The sequence below is a fragment of the Boleophthalmus pectinirostris genome, unplaced genomic scaffold (assembly GCF_026225935.1).
Source record: "Boleophthalmus pectinirostris isolate CB_2022bp ecotype Guang Dong unplaced genomic scaffold, ASM2622593v1 HiC_scaffold_17, whole genome shotgun sequence".
Classification (NCBI taxonomy): Eukaryota; Metazoa; Chordata; class Actinopteri; order Gobiiformes; family Gobiidae; genus Boleophthalmus; species Boleophthalmus pectinirostris.
In genome coordinates, this window is record NW_026571115.1 from 27,638,694 (window position 1) to 27,666,109 (window position 27,416).

Below are 27,416 nucleotides of genomic sequence, written 5' to 3' on the forward strand. Positions count from 1 at the left end.
GCAGCAGTCATTTTTAGATTTCAAATTGACCAAATATGTATAAAAGTATTACATTTCTTTGCATTTCCTGCAATTTTTCTTTTCTTTTTTACAGTTTATTACCACAATATACTTATTATAGATCCAGGAGCTTTCACAATTCCATACATTCCCCATAATCCTTCACTCTTGCTGCTGCTTTTCACCGTTATCAGATAAAACTCTCCGTACTAAAGCTAAACATATAAACCACAAACATTCTTTAAAGCTCCTGTTGAAACCATATGCCTTTCCCGGTACTGAAAACAAAGAATAATCCTGAGGAAGCTGGAGTCATTTCCTGCATAAACTAATGTGTCCGGCCACGATAAGACCCTAAGACACCTCCTCTCCTTCCTCCTTCTCTGGCATTGTGCCGTTTTGCAATACATTCTCAATCTGCAGCCACACACTCAAAACTGGAGATCCGTCCCGCGACTCAGCATGGACCCCCGACCTCCAAACTGGCTCATTTTGATAACCGGATTAATACATTGTAAGGATATATATAGGAATTTTATTTTTGTTGAATTTTTTATGCTCTAATTTGAGTTTTTTGTGTTTGTTTTTGTAGGGCAGTGTGCTACGGTGCAGACAAGTAAGTCCATTTTTGTGCTTTTCTTATCTTGCTCTTATCTCTTATCTGTCTCATGGGCTTGGACTAATTTTGTTTTTATAGTAATTTTCAACTTTGAGCTTCTCCCAGTCTCTGATGTACTGCAATATTGTTTTATTTTTACTTCGAGGTACTTCTGAGCATTGCACAGTGCATAAAAGGAATCTTGGAAAGGAAATTTGGGCATGTACGAAGTTAAGGATTTGAAAATACACCAATGTTTTCGACACATTCTTGGATAAACTTTATTAATCTGCAAGGGAAATTGTAAAAAAAAAATGGAAATGGTAATAATAAACTCTAAATAACTAGCAAAAAATAGCACGAGATTTGTGTCAAATAAAGCATAATTATATAAATGTAAATATACAAGTCAAAATAAAATAGAAAAATAAGTAATAAAAATATCTCCGCTATAGATTTGATGTCTGTTGATTTCTTTGCTGGCCTGTTAGTCACTGAATGTAACGGCAGATTTGTTTTCAATTTCACTCAAAATACAGGAACAACGTTTTTATAAGTTGTGGTATTGTGAAATAGGGTCAACTGAATCCACAAGAGATTTGCTGAGGATTGTGGTTAAACCTAGAGGACAGTTATACATTAGTGATAATATATTGTATATTTGTGTTGATGTATGAATATATATTTGCATTATTACCTCCACCAAGGAGGTTATGTTTTTGCCGGCGTTTGTCTGTTTGTTTGTTTGTTTCTCTGTTTGTTTGTTTGTTTGTTTGTCTGTTAGCAACATAACTCAAAAAGTTATGGACCGATTTTGATGAAATTTTCAGGATTTGTTGGAAATGTGAAAAGGAAGAACTGACTTCATTTTGGGGGTGATCCGGAAGAAATCCTGGATTCTGGATCACTTTGAAATTTTAGTTAACATTGTGGTAAATGAGGCCCAAAATTTTGTTTCTCAATATCTCGGTTAATTATTGACCAAACCCCATGAAATTTGACTCAGGGATGGACAATGGGATCCTCTTTCATATTCCAAAGGCTGATCCGGATCTGATCCAGAAGACTGATTTTATGGCAATTTATATAAAAAATGGGGGTAGTCCTTGGCGGAGGTCTGCGCTCTCTGAGTGCTTTTCTAGTTTCTGCTACTTTTTGCTTCTACCTGAGTATTACTATTGAATTGGAATGAAATGATATCAAAGTCTTACAGCACAATTGTTGCTGATTGTTTAATACTTTCTGAATTTAGAGTGTTACAATATGGAAATGAAGCAGGAAGTGCATAGTCTTATTAAATATGGACAATGTCTTAGGAACAAAAGGATGCCACCCCCTTTAATGGAAATAACATTTCCCGCCTACAGAGGGCTTAATTTTATAGGCACCATCAAAATCTAAGTGAAATAATGATATGCCAAAATTTAATTTCTGCAACTCAAAATGCTTCTCAGTGCCTTGTGTGGTCCCATGTGTTTGTCTGCATGTTTGACAAAATCGCGGCCTCTCCTGATGAGATGATGGATGGTGTCTTGGGGGATGTTCTCCCAGATCTGTGTAAGAGCATCACTGAGCTCCTGTAGAGTCTGAGGAGCAACCTGGAGGTGTCTGATGCACCCGAACATAATGTCCTACTGCACCAGCCTAGGGTCTGACAGTGGGTTCAAGGAATCAATCCCGATACCTAATAGCAGGAAGGCTGCTGTTTTTCTAGCTGTTAGAGGTCTGTGTGTCCCTCCATGGATATGACTCCCCAGACATCACTGACCCACCAACAAACCGCTCCTGCTGAATCATGTTGAAGGCAGCAGAGTGTTCTCCTTCTGCAGAGTCTTCTCCAGACTTGTTCACGTCTATCACAAGTGCTCAGGGTGACCATGCTGTCATCTGAGAAAAGCACAGGGCACCGGACTTGCCAATTCTGGTTTCATCTAGAAAATGCCAGTGGAGCTCCATGGTGCTGGGAGGTGAGCACAGGGCCCACTACAGGATGTGGCGTCCTCAAACCACCCTTATGAAGTCTGTTTCTGATTGTTTTGGCAGAGACATTCACACCAGTGACCTGCTGGAGGTCATTTTGTAGGGCACAGACAGGGCTCAGCCTGTTCCTCCTTGCACAAAGGAGCAGATATGGGTCCTACCAATGGATTGAGGACCTTTTTTTTTGGTCCTGTCCAGCTCCCCTAGAGTAACAAAAACTTTTAGGCAGTACATGTTGTGAAAAGTTTGAAAACCACTGATCTATGGCATTTGGGGATGTCAAGATGATTTGGTTGACCAATAACTGTGGTTAAGTATATGACAATTGTAAGAACTAAAAAAATGTATATAGATTCACATGCTAAACCAGAGCTATTCAACTTCATTTTCTTCAGGGCCAGATGTTTTAGAGGGACATGGCCTCTGGACTGGAGGTGCATGTCAATATAGGACCTTTAAAGAATCATAAAAACCCTTTAACCTTCTCCCTGTGTCTGTAGCCTACATCATAGACAACGTGGGCCTGAGTCTCCTCCCCTCCTCCTCTGTGGACAGTGGCACAAACGTGACCCTGGTGTGTGAAGTTTCCATCAGCCAGGACTCCTCCTCCGTACCCACCTTTCCGTTTCCACTTCATCAAAAACGACCAGGTGATCAGCCGCTTGGACACCCAGGAGGACAGGGTGAGCTTACGAGCTGCACCCGGCCCGAGCGGCGGATACGGGGAGCTATGGGTGTCACGTGAACATAGAGGAGAAGAGCAAGAGCAGCCAGGAGAAGACGCTGACGGTGACAGGTAAGGGGACTGTAGATAGGAAAGATAGGGGATAGGAAAAAACGAAATGGATCAGGATTTTTTTTTAATATACTGTATATATTGATGAATTGTTATTTTCATTTAGATTTTTTTCTGTCCTATTAAAAACAAAAAAATGTAAACTGTAAAATCTGATGTGAGTGATCAAAAGAACCAATATCAGAAAGAAATTATTTGAGTCTTTACATGTAATTTAAATAATCTTATAACTTTTTTGAGTGAGCGTGTAACTGCAGTTAGGCTCAATCCACTCCCCCAAATTCTTCAGTGGATTTTGCTGGCGCACTTTTTCCTACCACATTTGTTCCTTCCACTCAAGTTTTTTATGAACATGCTTGGATACAGCACTCTGTGAACAAACACTGACCTTTTGTGGCTTTGTCCTTGTGGAGGGTTTCAGTCCCCATAATTGTGTAGTCTGACTCACTGACCCAGACTGAGAGACCATTTAAAGGCTCAGGAAACCTCTGCAGGCTTTTCCAGTTAATTATCTGATCAGGATGTGACACCATGACCTTCCAATATTCATCTTCTTCATAATATTCTAATTTTCTCAGTTAAAGAATTTAGTTTTTTCATTATCTCTAAGCCACATTCATAAAAAATCATGAAATAAACTCATGAGTCTATATAATATCTGGGTTTGACTTTCTGATTTTTCATGATATTCAAATTTTTTGCAGTGGACTAGTACATTAATCCGTGTGTCATTCGTTCATTCATTTTTCAAAATAAAAACAAAAATAAGAAAATGAAAAAACAACTATTTTCTTCATTATTTGTCTCCAAATCCAAAATGAAAAAAACGGGGATGGACTTTTGCACTGCATACAGACTGACCCAGGACAGAACCAGGACTAAAAATGGACTAAACCGTTTTCAGTACTAGTCTGGTCCTGGTCCCAGTCTAAGTCCTGGTCTCAGTCCCAGTCTGGTCCCAGTCTCAATCACGGTCTGGTTCTGGTCTCAGTCCTGGTCTCAGTCCTGGTCTCAGTCCCGGTCTGGTCCCAGTCTGGTCCCAGTCTGGTCCCGGTCTCAGTCCCGGTCTCGATCCTGGTCCTGTTCCACGTCTCAGTCTTGGTCTCAGTTCTGGTCCAGTCCTGGTCTCAGTCCTGGTCCTGGTCCGGTCTGGTCTCTCCTGATCTGGTCCTGGTCTAAGTCCTGGTCTCAGTCCCGGTCTCGATCCTGGTCCTGTTCCACGTCTCAGTCTTGGTCTCAGTTCTGGTCCAGTCCTGGTCTCAGTCCTGGTCCTGGTCCCGGTCTGGTCTCAATCCTGATCTGGTCCTGGTCTTAAGTCCTGGTCTCGGTCCCGGTCTGGTCCCGGTCTGGTCCTGGTCTGGTCCCGGGCTGGTCCCGGTCTGGTCCTGGACCTGGTTCAGTCCTGGTTCAGTCCTGGTTCAGTCTGTATGCACAAAAGTCCCGCATCGCAGTTTAAGTCACGTAAACGGGAAACAGCCGTTATCTGTTTTTAAACATAAAATCGAAAACTGAAAAAACAAATCATTATTGTTTTTTTTCATTTTGGTTTTGGAGACAAATAATGAAGAAAATAGTTGTTTTTTAATTTTCTTATTTTTGGTTTTATATTGCAAAACAAATGAACGAATGATACACAGATTTACATTCATTGTTGTATTTCAGTGTTAATCCTGAATGAAGCCTGATATCGTCCCTGTAATGGTTTCTCTGTGCTCCTGTCAGGTCTCCAGAAGCCCATACTGCATCTGAATGCGACCAGTATATTTGAGAGTGAGGATGTGCTGGCGAGCTGCAGTGCTCCCTCAGAGAAAGGAGCTCTGGTCTTCTTCTTCTACCAGAGGTTCAGGTCTGGAGACACGCAGGAGGTCAAACGGGCCACGTCCACCGGGAACTCCCTGGAGACCAAACTGGGGCTCAGGCACATCGGAGACAGCCACATCTACTGCGACTACGAGCTCCCCCTGGTGGGACGGTCCAACCACAGCAACCAGGTCCAAGTCACCGTCAAACGTAACTAGACCCTTCAAATTATTTTTTACTGTCTTACCCAGTGTTGGGAGTAACACATTATAAAAGTATTGAATTACTGCATTGCTTTCGACACTACAGGGAAAATAAATGGTAATATTTTACACAGCGCATTACAATGCATTTTTAACCTGGATTGAAGTGGTAGGTTTTAATTTCTCTTCATACAAATTTGCTAAAATCACCGCGATATCAGCAGCGGTGAAACGCCATTGTTACTATTCCAAGCGTCGGGACAGGCCCGGAGGTGTGCCCACATAGACCGTCAGGTAACCACGGGCGAAAGGACCGGCGCAGAGCTCCACGCCCACGGGGCTAAACGCAGCTGACGCCCAATCACACTTTGCGGACGCCCTGCTCCACGGGCTCAGGGTTCTCTCAGGGACCTAGATTCCAAGTTCATGATTAGTCCTGGTTTAGTCCTGGTTTGGTCCTGGTGTCTTTTTAAACTCCATACACCTTCACTAGAATCATTTGGATGATTTCAGCCCTAAAATTGCCAAACTCTGGTGAACTAAAGGTAAAAGGAGTTGTGAATTTGAAAACTACCACTTTCATGACATCACAAGGTAGAACAGAGCATTTTAACATTTGGAGATGTAGACAGACTAATAATAAAGGGTTATTCAAACATTTGTCAATGAAACAAAACACAACTCCAGGTCTGTTTTTAAGGAAGTAACAACATTCTAGTCCATTCACCTTCACAGGCAGAGGCGGCGCTACCATTAGGCAACAGTAGACCGCCACCTAGGGCCTTCGAACCTGGAGAGGCTCCCAACCAATTGTCCTCAGTGCTACTAATGGCCAAGGCCTCAGAGCAATTAGATTTTTTCTCAGTATGACATTAAATGAGAGTAGTTTACTTTTAAACAAGAAAACACCATCAAAATAGTATCTGATTGTTTAATCTATTTTAACTGTTTTAACTATTTTTAATCTAAGCGTTCCTCCCTTTCACGTTAGAATGGACGAGTCAACTTGACCCTTATTTGAACATAATCATGGCATAATCATAATCATATATAATAGATGTAAACAAAAATGTAATTGTACTAGCAAAAAAATAAAACTACTTTCAGCTCTGGTTATCTAGTAGGCAACCTTACTAATCAGACAAGTTTCCAATCCACCATAATTCAAATAAAGACGTATGTGCCTCATGAACAATGGGAAAAAAACAAACGATAAATATATATTTTTAAAAAAACAACAACAACAACAACAACAAAACAGTGCATTATAGTGAGGGCCCCAAACTCAAGTTCACCTAGGGCCCCAAAATTGCTAACTCTGCCACTGTTCACAGGATCCATTCTAATAATTCTTATTCTAATCATTTCATTTTCAAATTTCACTAAATGTCTAACCAAGATGTTTCAAAATCCATAATAACTGATCGTATTTCTCTTTTAAATTCTTACAGGTATGTTCATAGACCCAACCATGAACATCCTGCCCTCTTCTGAAGTGTACGAAGGCGACGTCATAGAGGTGGTGTGTAAGGTTGTGGGTGCGCCGCGTGATGTGGAAGTAAACGTGTTTCTGATAAAAGACAGAAAGATCCTGCGAAGGGAGCCGGTGAGTCTGAGTCACAGGTTCAGGGCCAAGGATGGAGATTCGGGGGAGCTGGTGTGCAAGGCCGAGTCTGGGGCGCTACAGAAAGAGACCTACATGAAGATCACAGTCAAAGGTGAGGAGCACATGGGCTTTTACAAGCAATTATGACAAAGAATTCAGTAATAACCATAGACTGAATAAAAAAGTGGACTAAATGTGACGTCACCTCTAGAGTTTGGCTCCAGTCAAATGAAGCTCATCGAGGCTGCAGTCAGAGGTGGGGACTTGCAAGTTGTGACTTGGACTCGAGTCAGATTTGAGTCACTATTTTAAGGACTTGAGACTTACTTTGCACATCAGTTATTTGAGACGGGTGCGTTGGAGGAGAGGGAGCAGCCGAAGAACATAGAGAAAAATCCTGCACACCGTCTTACGTGCAAATTGTGAGATTTATTAGGACAAACCATGCAACGTTTCGGCACTAGGCCTTCGTCAGGCAAACAGAATGAGAGCTCAGGTGGCCATCTTAAATAGAGTGTGGCAAGCACCCAAGGGTGACAATTCGTAAAGAAACAGTGTACGTGAAACGCCAGAATTTAAAAAACAAAGACAATCAACATACAGTGTAATAATAATAATAATGAAATATTACTCATAGTAGAAAAATCATTAAATAATAATAGAAAAATAAGAAGAGTATCTGGACACATTTTTTTTTTCTATGATTATTTAATGATTTTTCTACTATGATTAATTTGCAAGTAAGCTGGTGTGAATTTTATCTAAGGACTTGAGACTTGACTTGATAAAGTAGACCAAGACCTTTGACTTGACTTGGACTTTTGGGCATATGGCTTAAGAAGATTTGACACTTCTCGTAAAAAATATGTTTCTAGAAAATTCTTTTTTCTTTACAGTTGATACATGTGATGCTTAATTTTACAGGAACAAACTGGAACATGTCCATCCCACTTTGCTATTTGTTACTAAACAGTAAATGAAGTACTGTAAGATGGTATCCTCAAATATCTTACAGTAATATACAGTACAATACAGAGGGAACTACATAGAACATGGTCGTTCCATTTCAGGATTTTAAAATCTGAATTCTTTCTATTCTGACCATAATAATTCACTCTCTTGCATTTCTACAACTATAAATACTCATGTAAATATACCATGACTTTTTAAGTACAATTTAGTTTAAAAATCATATGAATTGCAAAAAGCTTTGGTTTAATGACTTGAAATGACGCTCAAAGCAGACGACTTGGACTTGAATTGGACTTATGGGCCAGTGACTCGAAACTCGACTTGGACTTGCCTGTCTTTGACTTGGGACTTCAGGTCAAAGACTTGAGCCTTACTTGAGACTTGCAAAACAACGACTTGGCTCCACCTCTGCAAGCAATTATAGGGGCGAATTTGGAGTCGAGTTCCATGTTAGGAATAGAAATTTATTTACAGACAAAATAAAAAAATAAAAACACCAGGATCAGGTATAGAGGGTTAATATGAATATTTTAAGACCAAAATGATGAGGCTCACTGCAGCAGTAACAGAGAGAGGGGAGACTATTTTTCAATCAATCGGATGGAGTCAAGGGAGATGGTTAGACGTCACTGTATACCTTTAGCAGTTGTTATAATTTGATAATTGTCTGGACTCTTTTCTTCTCAGAGTTGATCTCAAAGCCACGCCTGATAGTGGAGCCTCTGGACTTATTTGAAGGCGACTTCCTTAAAATGACCTGCTCTGTGTCCATCTACGTTCCTGACCGAATACAGAACTCCAGCCTCAGATATTCCATCTACAAAGAGCGCACACAAGTCCACCAAGGAAGTGTTTACAATATTTCAGCCGATGCCTCTGTAAACGGGAAGTACTCCTGCAGAGTCCAAGCTTCGTCTTCCACTGGCAGTTTTATCAAAGAAAGCACCACGGAGATTGTAATCGCCAAAGGTAAGCTTAAAGGTCTGAAATTACATAAAACTGACTCTCGTGAGCTTTTAGTCACGTTAAAATGCTGTTATCTCCTCATAAACAGACCTGGAGTTGTGTTTTGTTTCATTCACACATATTTAAGTAACATTTTATTATTAGTCTGTCTACATGTCCAAAGCTCAAAATGCTCTTTTTGAAATTTGCAATTCCAAGGCTGAAATCATCCCAAAACATTAAAAACACAGTAGAGCACTTTTCTGAATTACCACATCACCAGGTGGAACAGAGTGTTTTTTGTTAGAGAAAAGAACTCGGCCAAAATATGCAGAATTTGTGTGTTAAACATGTGTGAATGAAACAAAACAAAACTCCAGGTACAGTATGTTTGTGATGAGGTAACAGGGCTGTCGATAAATAATAAATATGAAACAGTTACAACTTAAATGTAACCACAGCTATTGGCAATGGTGAAAACAACCTGCATAGCCTCATGATATCTGCACTACTGTCCTACTGACCTGCCACATGAGGGACCAGGACTAATCCCAGGACTAAACCAGGACTAAAACAGGACTAAAACAGGACTAAACCAGGACTGAACCAGGACTGAGTGTCGGGATGGGCCCGGAGGTCGGGTGACCATGGGCAAAAGGACCGGCACAGAGCTAAATACCCCACGGGGACTAAGCCTGAACGCATTTTGCCCTGTTCCGTGGGCTCGGGGTTCTCTCTCTCGCTCTCAAGTCCAAGATTAGTCCTGGTTTATACCTGGTTTAGTCCTGGTTCAGTCCTGGGTCAGTTCTGGTTTAGTCCTGGTTCAGTCCTGTTTTAGTCCTGGTTCAGTCTTGTTTATGTCCTGGGCACATGTAGCCTGTGGTTTATGTTCTGTAGGTTATTATGAATATTGTTAACGTTAATAACATGATTCCACATCAGTTTGAGTAAAAACAATCTATATGACACCTCTGTGTATTTCGGCCTGTCGAGATGACGTGACGAACCGCGTACCCCCACTTAAAAAAAAGAGCCTTTTTGCCCCCGGCCCCCAGATTTCTGTCAACAGGCCTATGAGGTAATCTAGGTCCTTTAACAGAGCTTTGATATATGATTATTTAATGTAGTGCATTGTTGCTAAGTGAGTAAAAAAAAAACATTTTAGCAGTCTCACATTTAATTAGAAAATGTATAGAATATTAGTCATATCTGAAAAAATGACAAGGTAAGCGTATTTTGTTTTGACAAGACATTGAATAATATTTTTCCTGAAGAAACAGTACTATTATTTGAGAAACAGTTTGGGTTCCTCTTCCTGCTGTGAGTAAGTCTACGAGTGATAAAAACTCTGTTGACAATATGAAATGATTTGAACATTTGAGTTTCAAGTAATCGAGTAATATTATTTTGAAGTAACATTAATCTAGTATTCTTACTTGAGTAACATTTTTGGGTACTCTACTACCTTTGGAGCTTGTTCAGAAATGCGACAATCAGATTTTTACTTAAATTTAAGAATCACAAAGATCTTATTTTGTATCCTGTGAACCATGCGGTAACAAAAATGTATTAATCCACAGTTGGCGTATATTTTTGTCCTTGTTTGTTGTAGTTCCTGTCTCCAAACCCACCATGCGTGTCGTGGGCGGTACACTGATTTTGGGAAAGCCCTTCCAGCTCATCTGCTACAGTGAAAAAGGTTCTCTGCCCATCTCCTACACGCTCCACGGCCCCAAGAACTACAAGGAGGTCAAAGTCATCACCAGACCACTAGAGGCGGGCGTCTTTAACGTCACTGTCAGCAAGAGCTCAGATCTCAACAACTTCCTCTGCCTCGCCAGGAACCACAAGAAACTACCACCAGAAACGGCAAATCAGCTGCTCACCTCCACCATAATCATTGGTATGTCTTCAGTGGTAAAAAAGAGAAAACTATTTTGGAGTTTAAAATGTGGATTTGAGTAGTTTTAATTAGGTCGGGTTTGTTGACAAGGGCATCTTTATGTGTAAAATGCCTCAGTCGTCCAGGTAGAATCCATGGCAAAAGGAGAAGTTCAGTTTGTCGACTGGACAAAAATTTATTTGGTTGAATACGTTTTGCAGCTCACCCAAGCCGCTTCTTCAGTTCTGGTCAGACGCTGGTGCACACGTCCTTATATCTGCCTGAAGGGAGGAGCTAACTACACTGAAACTACTCTGAAACTAATACATCTACTTGTTTATAGTTTCTGTTTGTTAGTTAGTTAGTTAGTTAGTTAGTTAGTTAGGGCCATAATGGAGCTTTCACACCTCTGGACCTGATGTTGATGATGGACCTGTTTGTTTTGATTTAGGTTTGAGGATGGAGTTGTAAATCCTCCATTTCTGTTCAAAGAAGGATTGCCTTTCCTAACAAAAATAGCTTCCTTAATTCCCCTCTCAAACTAATTCTTTTCTCTGGCTAAGACCTGTACCTCACTGTCCTCAAAAGAGTGGGCCGAGGTTTTTAGGTGGAGATGTACAGCAGACTGAGGTCCACTATTGCTCTCTCGTCTGTGTTAGTACATCCTCTTGTGAAGTGGCTGTTTCATTATTCCAGTGTAGCTGTCATTACACTGAATGGAATAGACCACATGGCTTTGTTTGTGGCTCAGTGTTTTGTCCATTGGGTGGGCCAGTTTCTGTCTTACAGTATACAGTATTTCCTGCACTATTAGGCGCTCTGGATTGTAAGACGCACTGTCATTAAATGGTCTATTTTTGAACTTTTTTTCACAAATAAACCGCACCAGACTTTAAACAAAACACAACAGTTGGATGGGTTAGTGGGACTTTGTTTGGCGCGTTCACGGTGACTCTGGGCTTTGTTCAGTTGTGGCGTGTAGGGAGGGTGCTGTCTGGGACCAACGGATTGTTGGTGTGTTCGCAGTGACTCAGTTGTTCAGTTGTGTTTAGAAGTGGCACATTGGCCTCGCTTTTTCGGTTCATTCCTCCGTTCCGTTCCTCGTCTGCGTGGAGTGATGAGTGTGGCTGCGGGTGTTTTTAGCTGCGCAGTCGCTGTCTGAAGTCGTGCTGGAACACTTGAGTGGATTCATGTATGGGGCGCTCTGGATTGCGAGGTGCGCTGTAGTTTTTTGATGGGGTTAGAGGCGTAAGAGCACGTCTAATAGCCCCTAAAATACGATAACATTCCTAAGCACATTCATACAGGTATGTTGAGTGAAGTGTCTTGCCTATGGACACAGCACCTAAATGAAACTCCCCATGAACTCCTTCAGTGAGCTGCAGAGGCTGCACTAGCACTGATTCATGACTGTCTTCAGGGGCCTGGGGTTTAGGTAGTGGCCATTCAGATCAGAGAGAGACATTTTACCATTTTAACACCAAATTATGACATAAATCAGACCATCAGTTCCAATGATTTTGTGATTAAGAATAAATCAGCATTTATAATAGTGTATTTGATTTGAAGATATCTACCGTTCAAAATCAATATCAAAATTAAAATCTTGCAAAATGGAATCTTATGAACTTTACTCATGTTAGAAATGTTGTTACCTCATCATTTTTGGCATTTTGTTTTGTTTCAGTCACACACGTTTAACACACAAACATTGCATATTTAGACTGAGTTCTTCTCTCAAGCATAAAACATTTTCTTCCACCTTGTGATGTCATGTGGTAGTACAGGAAGTGCCCCATTGTGTTTTTAAACTCCACACACCTTCACTAGAATCGTTTGGATGATTTCAGCCCTGGAATTGTCAATCTCTGCTGAACAAAAGGTGGAAAAAAGCATTTAGAACTTTGGAGATGTAGACAGACTAGTAATAAAGTGTTACTCAAATATGTGTGAATGAAACAAAGCACAACTCCAGGTATATTTGTGATGAGGTAACAACATTATGGCACGGCTTAAAGCTCACAAGAGTCTGTTTTGCATAATATAGATCCTTCAAAGATAACTAATCCAAATCTTGTATTGTCTTTCAGAACCTGTTTCAAAACCGATCCTGACCAGCGTTCCGGACATGGGGGACATCACGGAGAGGCACGACGTGACCCTGTACTGCTCGGTGCTCAGAGGCAGCCCCCCGGTCACATTTACCTGGTACAGAGCTGAATCTCGGACCCTCCTCGTCTCCGAGACCTCCACCAAACTCAAAGCTTCCCACGTGATCAGACTCGTGGGCACTGATCACAACGGCGGGTACTACTGTACGGCCACCAACTCGGCCAACGCCACCAAGAACAGCGATGTATTAACAATCGCAGGTATATAAAAGGAGCTGCACGTGATTTTTACTCTGAAAATTAGAGCTGGTTCAATTTTAAACGGTTTGCAGTGGTCTGAAGGTATTCCTCGCTTACATTATACATGCCAGGCATCCTAATTATGCACAATTATGAGTTTATAAGCGCTTTTCATAACTTTTAAAGACCAGTGTGGAGTTTTGACGCGAAAGCAGTGGTGAAAGACGTACTCTGTTTTGTTACTTAAGTAAAATTACAAATACAAAACCAAAATAAACACTCAAGTAAAAGTATCACATCAAAAAATCTACTTAAGTAAAAGCATTAATGTACCTGTTTCAAAATGTACCCAAAGAGTAAAAAGTACAAGTGTTTTACTGTTTTGAGCTCTAATAAAGCTTTAAATGTATCATATATATTATTGTTATGATTTTGGTACAGATTTGCAAAATTTTGTTCAGCAGAAACAACTGAATGTATTGTTTTCAAACTGTTATATTTGTTTACTTGTTGTTATATTGTATCAAATTATGAACGTGTTAAAAATAAACCCTCAGCAAGTCTCAAACTATAACTAAAAATACTTTTACTTTTCCAGTCCTGTTCAAAAATGTTGTACAAAGCACAAATATAGCTCTCAAATGTAAAAGTATCCAGATAAAGTACAGATACCTAAAGTACAGTACTTTACTACTTGTAGGCCTACTTTGTTACATTCCACCATTACACTAAAACCATAGAACTATAATAAAATCTGGAAGATGAACCTAAGATGGCGCCATATTGTTTTCAATGGTCTGTGCTCAATGGCGCATAGGCCCAAAACAAAGTTTCACTTCCGCATTTACTTCCTCAATACGAGCGAGTGCCTCCCACCCGTCTTACGCCTGTAACGTGCACAGCGTGGAGCGTTTGGACCAATCAGAGGGAGAGCTGCTAGAGTGAAGCAAGAATAAACTCAGAGCGGGGCTAGTAAACTTTTAGGCGCTTTGAGGATTAAAAAAATTGTAAAAAGTTTATGTCGTGAAAATAGAAAAGAATCCCTTCAAAATCCGACCTGTCAGCCAAACACAGGTAGTTTGAATTCCCAAAAAATACATTGTGCTTCTATGGGAGAATTCTGCAGTACCTGGAGCGGCCACTAGTCGGTCTCGAGCCAGGACGGCTTATAGATCTATGGCTAATGCTAAAAGCAACTAGCATACTAACGTGCACTTCCTGATTATCAGACACTAAAATTCTAAGTAGCTGTGATTTAGACCTCAAGAGCAGTTTTTACAATATATTTGTACTGAGTTGATACAGTACAGAAAAAAACAAGTACGATGCCTTTAAATGGAACATATTACATAAAATTGTCTTTGAAAAACTTTTGTATAACGATGTAACCTCCTCATTATCTTACACAGAGTTGTATTGCAATTGATTCATGCAGGTTTGAGTAATCCTGATTCTGCAGCTAAAGCTTTAGTGTTCACCTAATTACACTGTACACAGCCATCTGACTTAGACCCGACTTTCCTGGTAACTTCTGATTTGTTTGCAGTGAAGATGGCGGGCTGGAAAAAGGCGCTGATTGCGATAGTGTGCCTGCTCCTCCTGGTGGCGCTCATCCTGGTCGTCACCTTTAAGAAGCGGCTGATCAGCTTCAAGAGGAAGAGAGGCCCCGAGCTGTCAGTGTGAGTGACTGTCATTGAACAACTATTGATACTGCAGATCTGACCCTTATTCTCGCTATACCAATCTCTCTCTTCCTCTCTACACTCCTCTCTATCACTCTCTCACCACTCACTCTCTTTCTCTCTACATTCTTCTATTTCTTTCTCTCTACGCTCCTCTATCTCTTTCACCACTCACCCCCCCTCTTTCTCTCGCTCTCTCTGTCCCTTTTTATCTTTGTTTCTATCACTTCTCTCTGTCTCTCTGCTACTCTCTATCACTCTCTCTACCTTCCTCTCTCTTATCATACTCTCTCTATTACTAGCGTTACCTTCCCCTCTCTCTGCCTCTTTCTCTCTACATTCCCCTCTATCACTCTCTCTCACCATTTATTCTCCCTCTCTCTCCGTTTCCCTTTTTGTCTCTATCACTCTATCCACCCTCCTGTCTCTCTCTCTCCACTCCTCTTTATCACTCCCTCTACCTTCCTCTCTCTCTCGCTATACTCTCTCTATTACTCTCTTTACCCTCCTCTCTCTCTCCCTTTCTCTACCCTCTGTCCCTCTCCTTCTTTCTCTTTAACCCTGTCTGTCACCCCCCTGTCTCTATGCCCTTTTCCCTCTCTTTCCCGCTCTCTACACCTCTCTCTGTCACTCTCTCTACCCCCTCTCTCTCACTCTACTCTCTTTATAACTCTCTCTGCCCTCTTATCTTTCTCTCTCTATCACTCCCTCTACCTCCCTCTCTCTCCACCTCTCTCTCTCTCTACACTTCTCTCCGTCACTCTCTCCACCCTATCTCCCTCTCCTTCTTTCTCTTTAACCCTTTCTGTCACCCCCATGCCTCTTTCCCTCTCTTTCCCGCTCTCTACACCTCTCTCTATCACTCTCTCCACCCTCCACTCTCTCTGCCTACCTCACATTCACTTTCTCTCTCCCTACACTCTTCTCTATCACCTCCTTCTCTCTCAACTTTTCTCTCTACCCTCCTTTCTGTCACTCTCTCTACCTTTCCCTCTGTCTCTGTTTCTTTCTCTACACCCCTCTCTATCACCCCTTTCTCTTTCTCTCTCCACAACCCTTCCTGTTACTCTCTCTCTACCCTCGCCCTCTTTTTTCTTTCTCTACACCCCTCTCTATCTGTGTCTCTCTCTCCACATCCCTCTTTCTCCCACCCCTTCTTTCTCTTTCTCTCTTTCTCTCTGTCAGCAGGATGTAAATACACTGGGATTGTGGGAATGTTATGCCAATCTTTTAAATTTGTTTTTTACTGATAGAATAACCTCTTACTTTTCTCTTCCTCTCTATTCTCTCTGTCGCTCCCTCTCTCGCCTTAGGAAGTCGGCCGGTACTAAAATAGAGCGCTTGAGTCTCACTCAGTCCGAGGTCGTGCACATGGCTAACGGTAAGACGGGGCGGCGCTGTCTCACTCGTAAAATCCGTAGCACAGACTGTACCTTCTGCACTGGGTAATACTTTAAAACCTGCCCCATGCCCCTCTCCCCCTCTCCCCTCTCTCCCTCCACAGCCACCCCCTCCATGATGGGCAAGAGCGTGTGGAGCGAGCACGTATCCGGATCTGGTGAGAAGGGCAGCGGGGGAGCTTTTTTTTTTTTTTTTTTCTTTAAGTCACACCTGGGTTCCCACAGTCATGAAAATCCTGGAAAAGTCAATCAAAGTTTGAGAAAAGTAATGTAATTTTAGTATGTCTTTCACACAACTACAGCGTTTTGTTAAGTTACCATTAGGCTATTATGATTAATTTCCAAACAAATGCGCCTTTTGTTTAAGAGACACGACAATAAATCCACACTGACAGTATTTCGAATGTTAAAAAACTATAATATCAAACCATGAGGTGAGTGGAAAGGGTTAACTTTTCATATTTAGCCCTAAAAGTCTGATCAGTTCTGCATATGTAGGTGCCATAAAGTCATGGAAAATTACCTTTAGGTCATGAAAAAGTCTAGCCTGATTCATTAGCCAGTTTCACTTTGTGGAAACCACCTGACCTCGCAGCATTAGGATTCGTTCGTTCGATGGTAGGAGGGTACTTTTTTTATTTAACCAATCGCTGCTATTGGGTCATGACGTATGTAATGCGTGGTATATTCGGCTTTTCCCAAATCCTGTAGGAAGAAGGACAATAATAATGATATAATGATAAAATTCACCAAACAACAGCTTTAAATCTTCAATCTCCTGAATCGTAAACAACACAGAATATATGGCTTTTCGCTGATTGGCTGGTGCCCGAACTCGCACTTCAGAGGTTTTTGCAAATCGTCTAGTGTATTCCGATTCCTGACGTAGTCGCTGGAAAGAAATGAAAATGAGTGGTGACACTAGGTGGTGTCAGCCTGGCTTGAAATAGCCATGGTATAGTATAAAAATTTTGTCAGTGAAAAAGAGTGGGAACCCAAGTTATCTCAAAGTGTAATAATAAATAGGTTAGTTTTGTTTTATTTATGCTTACATGACTTTACATTCGCGCTCGAGGTATTCATTCATAGGCGATGCGTTTCAAGTGCCATGCTCAAGTGCACAACAAAAGCACTGAGGAACAACAGGATGGTATTTCCAATAATGAGTCAGTACAGCATGGTTAGATTAATTTTGATCTTATTCGTTTTGACATTACGATTTTTTATTTTTTTTTGTTTCAGTCAAGTTCTTCTTATCTTTTTTTCTTTTATTATTTATTTATTCTGATTACTTTTTAGAACATTTTATTCACTTGTCATTAGCAAAAATGTGACACCGGCAAAAATAACCACAAAACTCCCATTGCAAGCCCCCCTAAGGAAGTCGGCTGGTGTGAAACGTTATGTACACGTCTGAGTTGATTTATTGCGTCCAGTGTTATGCAGCTCCTGTGTCAACATTAGGTCACAACGTTCAGACAGCGCAGAGATTATAGACTCAAAGGTATGGCATGCCGAGCGGAGGGTACACCACCTGCTTGTCTCAGTGGAGCTGCTTTGCCTGGAACAGTCTGGCCTTACATGTATCTATTGCATTTACTATAGTTTATATCAATAGCAGATTTTTTTATGCAATTTGAAAAACTTATCTCCGCCCACTTCTCTGTACTTATTATTCTAAAAATTCAAACTCGAGGACTAGGGATGGGCATTCGATAAAATTTTCTTAATCGATCGTCGAGAGAATTAACGATGCATTATCGATTAATCATTAACATTTTTATATTAAAGTTATCATAATTTTTATTACTATCTGCACTACTAATCTGCATAAATAAATTCAACTTTATGACATATAAACCGTAACCACTCTAGAGCCACATCAGCCCGTTTGAGATTATAATGTGTTTAATTCAGTTTGCGCAACTCTAACCGAAACGAAACTTAAAACCACATGGCGAATTTGCATAGACTAAGCGAAAAAAAAAAAAAAAAACAGCTCTCAACTCAGTGGAATACAGGTTAGTGTGACCATATTTGCGTTTATCAAAACCAGGACACCGTACGGGGGGTGGGAGGTGGGGACTCGTCATCGAAATTGAACTACTCTCACCTGGCAAAGCTTGTTAATGTGTTCGGTGTCCTGGTGAACTTTTTCCCACTGGACACCGAACCATATGTGCTGCTTTGTACACTGTGCACATGGCCTCCCACTTGTCCTGGCCGGAAAGGAAAGCGTGGAATTTCTTGTACGAGTCATCGTTAAATACGCATTTGCGCTTCGGCATGTTGCAGACTGACCGACTGTTTGTGTCTCGCTCCTTCTGAGTGCAGAGAGACACATGTACGGACCCCTGTTTTTGTCCCCGGACACAGACATTTGGTCACCCTACGCTACGCACAGCAACCTACATTCGGTTTGTCAATTAAAATGAACGTAATTGATGAAATTCTTAATCCAATTAATCGACTAATCATGCCCATCCCTATCCAGGACAAAGAAGTAGGGTTAAAAAACACCACAAAGCCATTTTTCAACAAATGACCAACTGTAGTGCTCCCCATATTTTCCTAACACACTCCTAATGTCCTAATTATTCACCACAATGAGTTTATAAGTTAGGGTGACCAGAATTTCTAAATAACAAACTGGGACATCCTCATTTTTTGGTGGTTGGTAATAATAAAACTGTGAAACGAGTTTGTAATGAAGGAAAATTGTTATGCACTCGGCACTAATGTGAGTCAGTATAGTCACATTTTCTTTGTGTTTTGGTCGTTCTTAAGCAGCTTTTTTGTAGTTTACCTAAACAAATTACAATATATACCTCTCAAATTTGTCAAAAACAGGGACACCAGGGACATTTCTTGTATAAAACTGGGACAAATCACTGATTTTGGAGAGATCTGCTGGGAAAGGGGACACAGGGCTCAAAACTGGGACTGTCCCGGGTAAATACGAACATCTGGTCACCCTATTATAAGTACAAATTCAAGAGGCCAGAGTGGAGTTTTGCTGTCTTGGCAATGCTGATTACAACTAGCATGCTAACAGCGCAACAGCAATACTTCTTGGTTCACAGACGATTAAAAAATAAAAATAAACGCTTTGAAATTACATCGCAGATAGCACATTTGTATCAATAGCAGTTTTTATGCAATTGAAAAACTGACCTGTAACTTTGGAGATCAGTTTAATGCCATACTGCGAAATGTTGCTGTGAAATCATGTTGGGGGTGTTTTACATGTATCTCTATTGGCAAAGTGTTAGTTGCCATGGTGACGCAATGCACACATAAACAAACACAGACAAAAATACATTTTAAGATTGTTTTGGAAATTCAAGTAAAAATACAAAATGGATTTGAACAACATATTTTGAGAAACCTCTGATTTCATAATTAGTAAAACATAAAAAACACTTGAAGCAATTTAAATCAATAAAAAATGTCGATATTGGAGTGCTGCGCTGGATCAAAACAACAAACACAGGCGCTCATCAGACCGCGGGGCTTGAAATCTTGTAGAGAAGAAAGAAAGAGGATGATGGAGGCGCTCTGATTTGCAGTGTATTTATTTGTGGTCACGCCAACTCGTTTCGGGCGTGAGGGCAGCCCTGGTGAAGACTAAGTAGTCGAAACGCGTTGGCGTGACCACAAATAAATACACTGCAAATCAGAGCGCCTGTGCCATCCTCTCTCTTCTCTACAAGAATTTTAAATCAATATTCAATTCATCAAGTTTAAGTATCGATTTGCATATATTCAGTGTTGGGGAGTAACAGATTACATGTACAGGAGTTACGTAATCAGAGTACAAATTATGAGTAACTGAATTCAGTTACAGTTACTGTTTCAGTGAGTGGTAACTGGATTACAGTTACTTTGTTGAAATAAATGGATTACACGGCGGTATTTTCCTGTTTTCACATGTTGGGCTATATCCCCCTTTTCTTTTCTTTTTTTTTTTTTTTTTGTAATTCCATTATTGCCGGAAACTACACCAGGTCTAAACTAGATCTAAACTGGATCTAAACCAGGATTAAACCAGTACTAAAACCAGGTCTAAACTAGATCTAAACTAGATCTAAACCAGGTATAAACCAGGACTAAAACCAGGTCTAAACTAGATCTAAACCAGGTATAAACCAGGACTAAAACCAGGTCTAAACTAGATCTAAACCAGGTATAAACCAGGACTAAAACCAGGTCTAAACTAGATCTAAACCAGGTATAAACCAGGACTAAAACCAGGTCTAAACTAGATCTAAACCAGGTATAAACCAGGACTAAAACCAGGTCTAAACTAGATCTAAACCAGGATTAAACCAGGACTAAAACCAGGTCTAAACTAGATCTAAACTAGATCTAAACCAGGATTAAACCAGGACTAAAACCAGGTCTAAACTAGGTCTAAACCAGGTATAAACCAGGATTAAAACCAGGTCTAAACTAGATCTAAACCAGGTCTAAAACAGGTTTAAAACCAGGACTAAACCAGGACTAACCCAGGACTAAACCGGGATTAAACTGGGACTAAACCATGACTAAACCAGGACTAAACCAGGACTACAACAGGTCTAAAACAGGATCTAACAGGATTTAACAGGACTAAATCATGCTGCGTGGACGTGTCTCTTCCTCTTCTATCAATAATATTTTTAATACGGTTCAGTAAAGTCTGGGCTTTTTATTTTCTTTTAGCAAAGAAAACATCTTATGTTACGATATCCTCGTCTTTGCTTCTCTACAGCAAATCAAGTAATCCAAAGTATTCAGATTACGTTACTCACTTTAAGTAATTTAATGGATTCTGTTACAAACTACATTTTGGGGTATGTAATCTGTAATCTGTAGGGGAATACATTTTAAAAGTAACCTTCCCAACACTACATATATTAGAGTTGAATGCAAAAAGTAAAATATGCCTTCTTTAAAGCTTTATATTTCTTCTCCACAGAGTCAGATAACGAGAGCGGTGTAGTCGCTCCTAAAACCCCCGAGCTGGACTACGCCGAAGTGCAGACTAAACAACCAGATCCCAGCAGAGGTAATAGTTGTTTATTTAAGTGTTTATTTATACAGACACTGACTGACACTGACCAAAACTGACCTCTGTCCTATTTTGACCTCAGCTCCGGTGAAGAAGGGCACGGACACAACATACAGCGAAGTGCGCCACTCCACACAAGGTAAACAACAGCACGGGATTTTTATAGAGCAGATGAGTTCAGAAACACTGTCTGTAACTAAAAAAGATAAAACAACAAAAAATAAAAGTAGGGTAACACTTTATAATAACTACACTTTTGAAAGTATTTAAAAGCATTAATAAAGATTCATAATGACAAATGATCAGGCTTAGTATTTACTTAATTAATATCCTATGCAAAAGAAGAAAGAAATCCGTGTTGCAGTTCTTTCAAGCTCCCAAATTGTGTCCCAAATTTCAGTGACACCACAATGTGATGGTTCAGGTCAAGCCCTTCTTCTGCCCTTCTTCTTCAGACCCGAAACGTCACATTGTGGTGTCACTGAAATAAAAACTTGGGAGCTTCACAGAACTGCACTGAGGATTTCTTTCTTCTTTTGCACAGGTTTAGTTTTTGGATCAGCACACAGTCTGCAATTTTTGGCAATTTTTGTTGGATGTGTATGTCTCTATACCAGTATTAATTAATATCCTACCCATAACTTCTGCCTCTAACCACTAAAGCAGGGGTCACCAAACTTTTTTTTTCTCTGGGGGCCACATTATCGCTCTTGACTGTGATGGGGGCTGGGGTCGGGTCGGGTTGTATAGCCGAGTTTCAGCTGACGTCATTGTTATTAAAGCCCGCGTTGCATGCTGGGAAATATTTTGGTCGGAGGCAAGAAACACGGTAGCGGTCAAACACAGTGCATAACCTCGCGTATTTATCCCCGATAAAGGTAAATTCCTGCTGCATTATCGGATGCACAAATAGAAGCACGGAAGAAGGAAAATGTCTTTTTCGTATTCTGAAGTGAAAAGAACCGCTAACGGTGAATTAAACGGCTTTCAAACATTCGCAGAGCAAACGTACAAGATCAGAGCAAACCATGGACTCCAACAAGTTCAACAACGCTTCAAGACTCTTGGAGGTTTTCATCTTTTCTGCTGTGAATGGCCCAGGAGTTTCCACCAAGTCATTGTGGATATCGCCGAAGTGAATATTTAAACAGGTAGTTGGTGATTCCGACCAGAAATTTGGTTTGGTCCACCTTTTGTCGGGGTTGAAAAGGGTGATTTGGCTCCATCGATGCTTATGACCAATTTCTGGTCTAATCGTCTTGGGTCCTCTGCCGTTAGAGTGGATAAATAACCGGGATCAATACCCTTTACGTGCTTTCTCACCCCGTCCGTCATGTTGAATTAGTGTTTAGTGTAGTGCCGCCGACCAAAATAATTCCCAGCATGCAACGCGCGCTTTTGTCAACAATGAAACTCCCCTATAACAGAATTGTATGACCCTGAAGACGCACATTAAAAAAAATAATCAGTCGTTCACTGTTCTTTAAAAACTCTGCACTCTCTGTCAACTTTTCATACTGTAACACAAGTCATTTTGCTGTCCTTAACTGCACAACAGAACTCTGTGTCTACATTGACAATAACTGTTTGATCTCGAGGTTGTCAGGTGACGAAAATTCAGCGGCAAATTTGGTGTCAAATGTAAATACATCATATAATTATTTAAATATAAATACAAATACTTAATATAAATATCATGTTTAATTGAAAAAATCAACAAAATTCAAGATGCCATGACAACTTTGAAGGATTGCCTCATAGGGCCAGTTCAAGTTGTGGGGGGCAGAGGGGCTGGGGGCCGGTCAAAGGGGCATGGAGGACCCGAATTGACCCGTGGGCCTTAGTTTGATGACCCCTGCCCTAAAGTAAGGACATACTAAGCCTGAGTTATTCTTAATAATTAGGTCATTATGAATTAAAAGTGAAGTTATGATAAAGTGGTAGCAAAAGTTATGTAAAAGCCACTTCCAACAATGTCTAAGTGTCTACTGCCTACGTGTCCTTTAGCAAAACACACTTGACCCGCATAATCAAGTGCGTCTGGGTGTAGAGGAAGGGCATCCAGGTTAAGGAAAAGTCAACATGAGCTATACAAAAAAGTAAAGATTAAAAGTACGGATAAAAAAAAGACACTGAACACTGAAGCTTGTAATGACAAAAAAGTATCCGAGGGTTTCAGAATAATGAGTATTTGCTATGCCATTAAAAAAATAAAAACTAAATATTATGTTTTGAATGGTGATAAAGTCCATACAATTAAAAAGAAGTAAAAAGTAATAATACTGAGTTAAATGTTAGAGGTTTAGTTGAGGTTAATTTGGCGCCAAAATGTACACCGGTCTGAGATTTAAAATAAAAATCAGGTCAGCGGTTGGCATTTCAAACAAGTAGCAGGAAATGGCTCCCGCTCTCCGCTGTAAACACGCTCATTGTTTGTGAAAGAATGCAGCTTTGAGGCCGAGGTGTCCAGGTGTCCTCTGTCCCCCGTGTCCGACCCCACTTCCTGCCCTCCTCGTCCAGAACCGAACACTACGCACGTCCGCTCCACGCCAAGTCCGACGCAAATCCATTGTCTTGACCTGAGGAGGAAACAGCTCGTATTGTTTTAGCCATTAGCGCTGAGTAACCGTTGAAATGTCAGGCGATTTTTCAGATGTAGGGATGTAGTACAGTGTCTTTTTTTGGTGTAATAGGGTAAGAGTTAGCTTTCCGGTGTTTTAAAGGTCCTATGTTACGCAAAACTGACTCTTGGGAGTTTTAAGTCAAGTTAGAATCATAAATATACCTGGAGTTTTGTTTTGTTTCATTCACACATGTTTGAGTAAAGTTTCATTATTCTGTGGCCACACAACAACTCTCCTGGATTTTTTTTCTTTTTTGCGTCCACACATGTGCCGGATCAGTAAATATCCATGTCCACACGACAATGGAGCACTGAGTCACCTGTATGTGGCGCTGTTCACAATGATAATAATATTTAATAATGCAAATCTCATCACCGTTTTTTTTTAAACTTGAAGGTAATTTAGCCTGTTTTAGTTGTATCCCAGAAATATAGCCATTTTGTTTTGCAAAAGTTAAACATAAGTCACAGAAAGAGTCATGTCCTTTAGTCCGACAGAAGCTGAACTGCATCAGAGCACAATAGCGAGCTGTTTTTTGAGCGCTCCGTTTATGCAAATTAGCCATGCGGTTTTAAGTTTTGTTTCTGTAAAATGTAAACAAATATGCTCAAATCTGTGTGGATAGGGAACGCTTGCAGACACAAAAATCATAATTATTCACCGTGATGAGTCCAGAGTGGAGTTTTGGAGTCACAGTAAATGCCAACAACAACTAGCATGCTAATAGGGTTACTTCCTGGTTCGCGGACAATAAAAACGCTCTATAACTAAATGCAGACAGTACACAGTGGTTTTATTTTCGACTTCTAGTAGATCTGTACTGGGTCAAGACAAATTTTACTTTATTACTTTATTTCACTTTTTTGGTTAATGCATGGGATAAATAAGCCTTCTTAATATAAAGTCTTCAGCTTCTAAAGCTTGAATTATCTTGCATTGCATTATTAGTAAATCACCTCATAGCTTACTAATGATTAATAAATGCTCAAATAGTTAGTCCATGAGTAATTAAGTATGAAATAATTATGAGTAACTATGTACAGCACAGGCAAATTAAGTGCAAGTGCTAATTAAGGTAGTAATTAAGTAGTTACTAAGCGTGAATCATTATTAATTAAGCCTTTGTTCATGCTTTATTAAGGCTAAATAAGGTGTAGTTAATATAATGTGTTAACAATGCATCAACTTTACATTTATTCAATTACAGGTGGTTTTATAGCTCAAAAACGCCTAGAAAAAGGTATTCTGACTGTGAGCGGGGCTGCCTCTCCACAGATCTGACCTGTAACTTGGTCTGGTTTGGTGTCTGTGAAAATATAAAGGTTTAATGCCGCACTGTGAAATATTCCACATTCCAGACAAAGCGATTACATCTCCGTCGAGACAAAACTGACGGCACCTCCACCAGAAAAGCTGAGAAATGTACCTTTAAGTTTATAAATCAAATAATGGAAAAACACGTCTAAACTTTCTAAAATTGTTTACACTTCAAAATTCTTGGTAAAAACAGGCTGTAATGTGTCCAGTTTTCCTGCTGTGAAATCCTTTGTTTTGAGTCAACAGTACAAAGTGATAGCGAGTGTTCACATAGCAGATCGTAATCCTTTTGAGCCTTTTGTTTTTTTTGTCTGAGCTTTTCCCCTGCTTTTGTCTGACAGGTGCTCCGGAGGCGGCAGACAGCGTGAGTACAGAGGAACACGGCCCTGCATCATAAAAACATACACACGCATTCATATCCATACGCTAAATAATATAATCCCAAGCAAAAGCAAGTCTAGACAAGTTTATTTGTACAGCACAATTACACGTACGCAAAGTCATTCAAAGTGATTTACAGAATAAGAAAGACATCAAAATCACCACACAAACAAATCAAAACATAAATAATCGTCATAATATCAAAAGAGAGAAACATTAAATGAAAGAGAAGAGTACAAAATGAAAACAGAACCATTTTGAGCCAAAGTCGAGTCCTGTCTCACATGTTCACGAAGACTGTTCTGGGTTTTAGCTGCAGAAAACTGAAACGCTGACTCCACGTGTTTAGTTCAGACTCTGGGCCATAGACCGTTTACATGAATGGGCATAGCTAACGAGCTCGGTGCCGTGTTCCAAATAGGAAGTTCGCCAGGAGGTTCATCCGGCTTCTTCTGACTCTGGCTCCCATTCACTTGCGTTGGAATATAATATTGGCTCCTCTCTCTGTACCTGCTGCTGTGAGCCTCGTCATGTTTTTCAATTCAATTCAATTTTATTTTTTTCCACAATTTTCAATTATAACAAGGCACCTTTATACACACACCTTTATACATACATATAAATATATACATTTGACATACAATGGTCCCACGTTTATCACGGCGTTACGTTCTAAAAATAACCCGCGATAGGTGAAATCTGCGAAGTAGTCAGCTTTATATTTTGTAACGATTATAACTGTTTTAAGGCTGTAAAATCCCTCACCACACACTTTATACACTTTTTTTCAGACAGGACAACAAAAGCAAAACGCCATCAAAGCAAAACCCCAACCCCTCGCTCCACCTTAGTTACGAATTTAAAAAGTCAGCACGCCAAAACAAAAGGCACCAGCTGTTCACCAAGAAACACCTTCCACTGCAAAGCGACCAAGATGTGATGTTGCTGCAAAGTCCAACAAGAAAGTGAGAGCTCCGCCTGTTTGTCTTCTGCACCTCTCGCTTAACAAACGGGATTTTGCTTTGATGATGCTCCACATACAAAATGTTCGCTGCAAATTCGGGATGATTTCTTAGGCAGCCAAAAGGTTTCCTTTTTCATAGTTCCTGTGTATGAATCCTGCCCATTGTCTTCATCTTTCACTATTTTTCAATTCCGTTGGAAAGGGAAACAGTTTGAATGGAGGTTTGCAGTTACACACATCTGATTCCCTTTTGCATACCCATTTTTCAAGCCGTTTTCCGCTGTTAGGACATCCAACAACCACACAATTACGATGTCTGAATCCCAGAAGTAAAATATGACAATTATCAGAACCAGAAACAAAAGTGACATAGTTCAAAAGACTTGAAAAGATCGACTTTGACAATAGACACATCCCATCGGGAAATGAAACTCAGTGGTCTGATGCTTACGTTTTCGGAGGACTTTTCCCAGTATGCAATGCGCGATGACCGGAAGTCAGAAATTCAGGATGCATGTATTGGTTACTGTTTATTTATCTTTCTGAGTCCTTAAATGGATCTCTAAATCTCTAAAAAACATTTGATTCTTCTTTTGCAGCAGGCGTCGGTGGAGTACGCCGAGCTGAACCACGATGCCGAGGCCCAGAGTGGAGGCGGTAACCATGACGACCACACTGACACTGTCCAAGAGGAGAGCCGAGACGGGACCTGCGGAGAAAACTGTGAAACCAACGATGACACAGGAGGACCAGGGGGAGAAACCACGGAAACATAGTGTTATTTATCAAGGTTTTATATTTAGCTGTAAATCTTTGTACTGTAAACATTTGGAAATCGTCAAATAGAAATGTTTTTTAAAAA

General features: G+C 40.4%; 1 protein-coding gene across 1 annotated transcript; it reads left to right on the top strand.

Annotated features, from left to right (window-relative positions):
- The first annotated feature begins 343 nt into the window (after positions 1-343).
- pecam1a (platelet and endothelial cell adhesion molecule 1a) lies at positions 344-27,416 on the top strand. The gene is given in 17 exon segments (XM_020922652.2): positions 344-514; positions 593-616; positions 3,079-3,188; positions 3,190-3,264; positions 3,266-3,374; positions 5,097-5,384; positions 6,829-7,095; positions 8,643-8,924; positions 10,513-10,803; positions 12,873-13,154; positions 14,680-14,812; positions 16,129-16,196; positions 16,320-16,373; positions 21,176-21,265; positions 21,351-21,407; positions 25,551-25,573; positions 27,154-27,416. Coding segments are annotated over 17 exon segments (2,382 nt in total). The 5' UTR covers positions 344-462; the 3' UTR covers positions 27,331-27,416.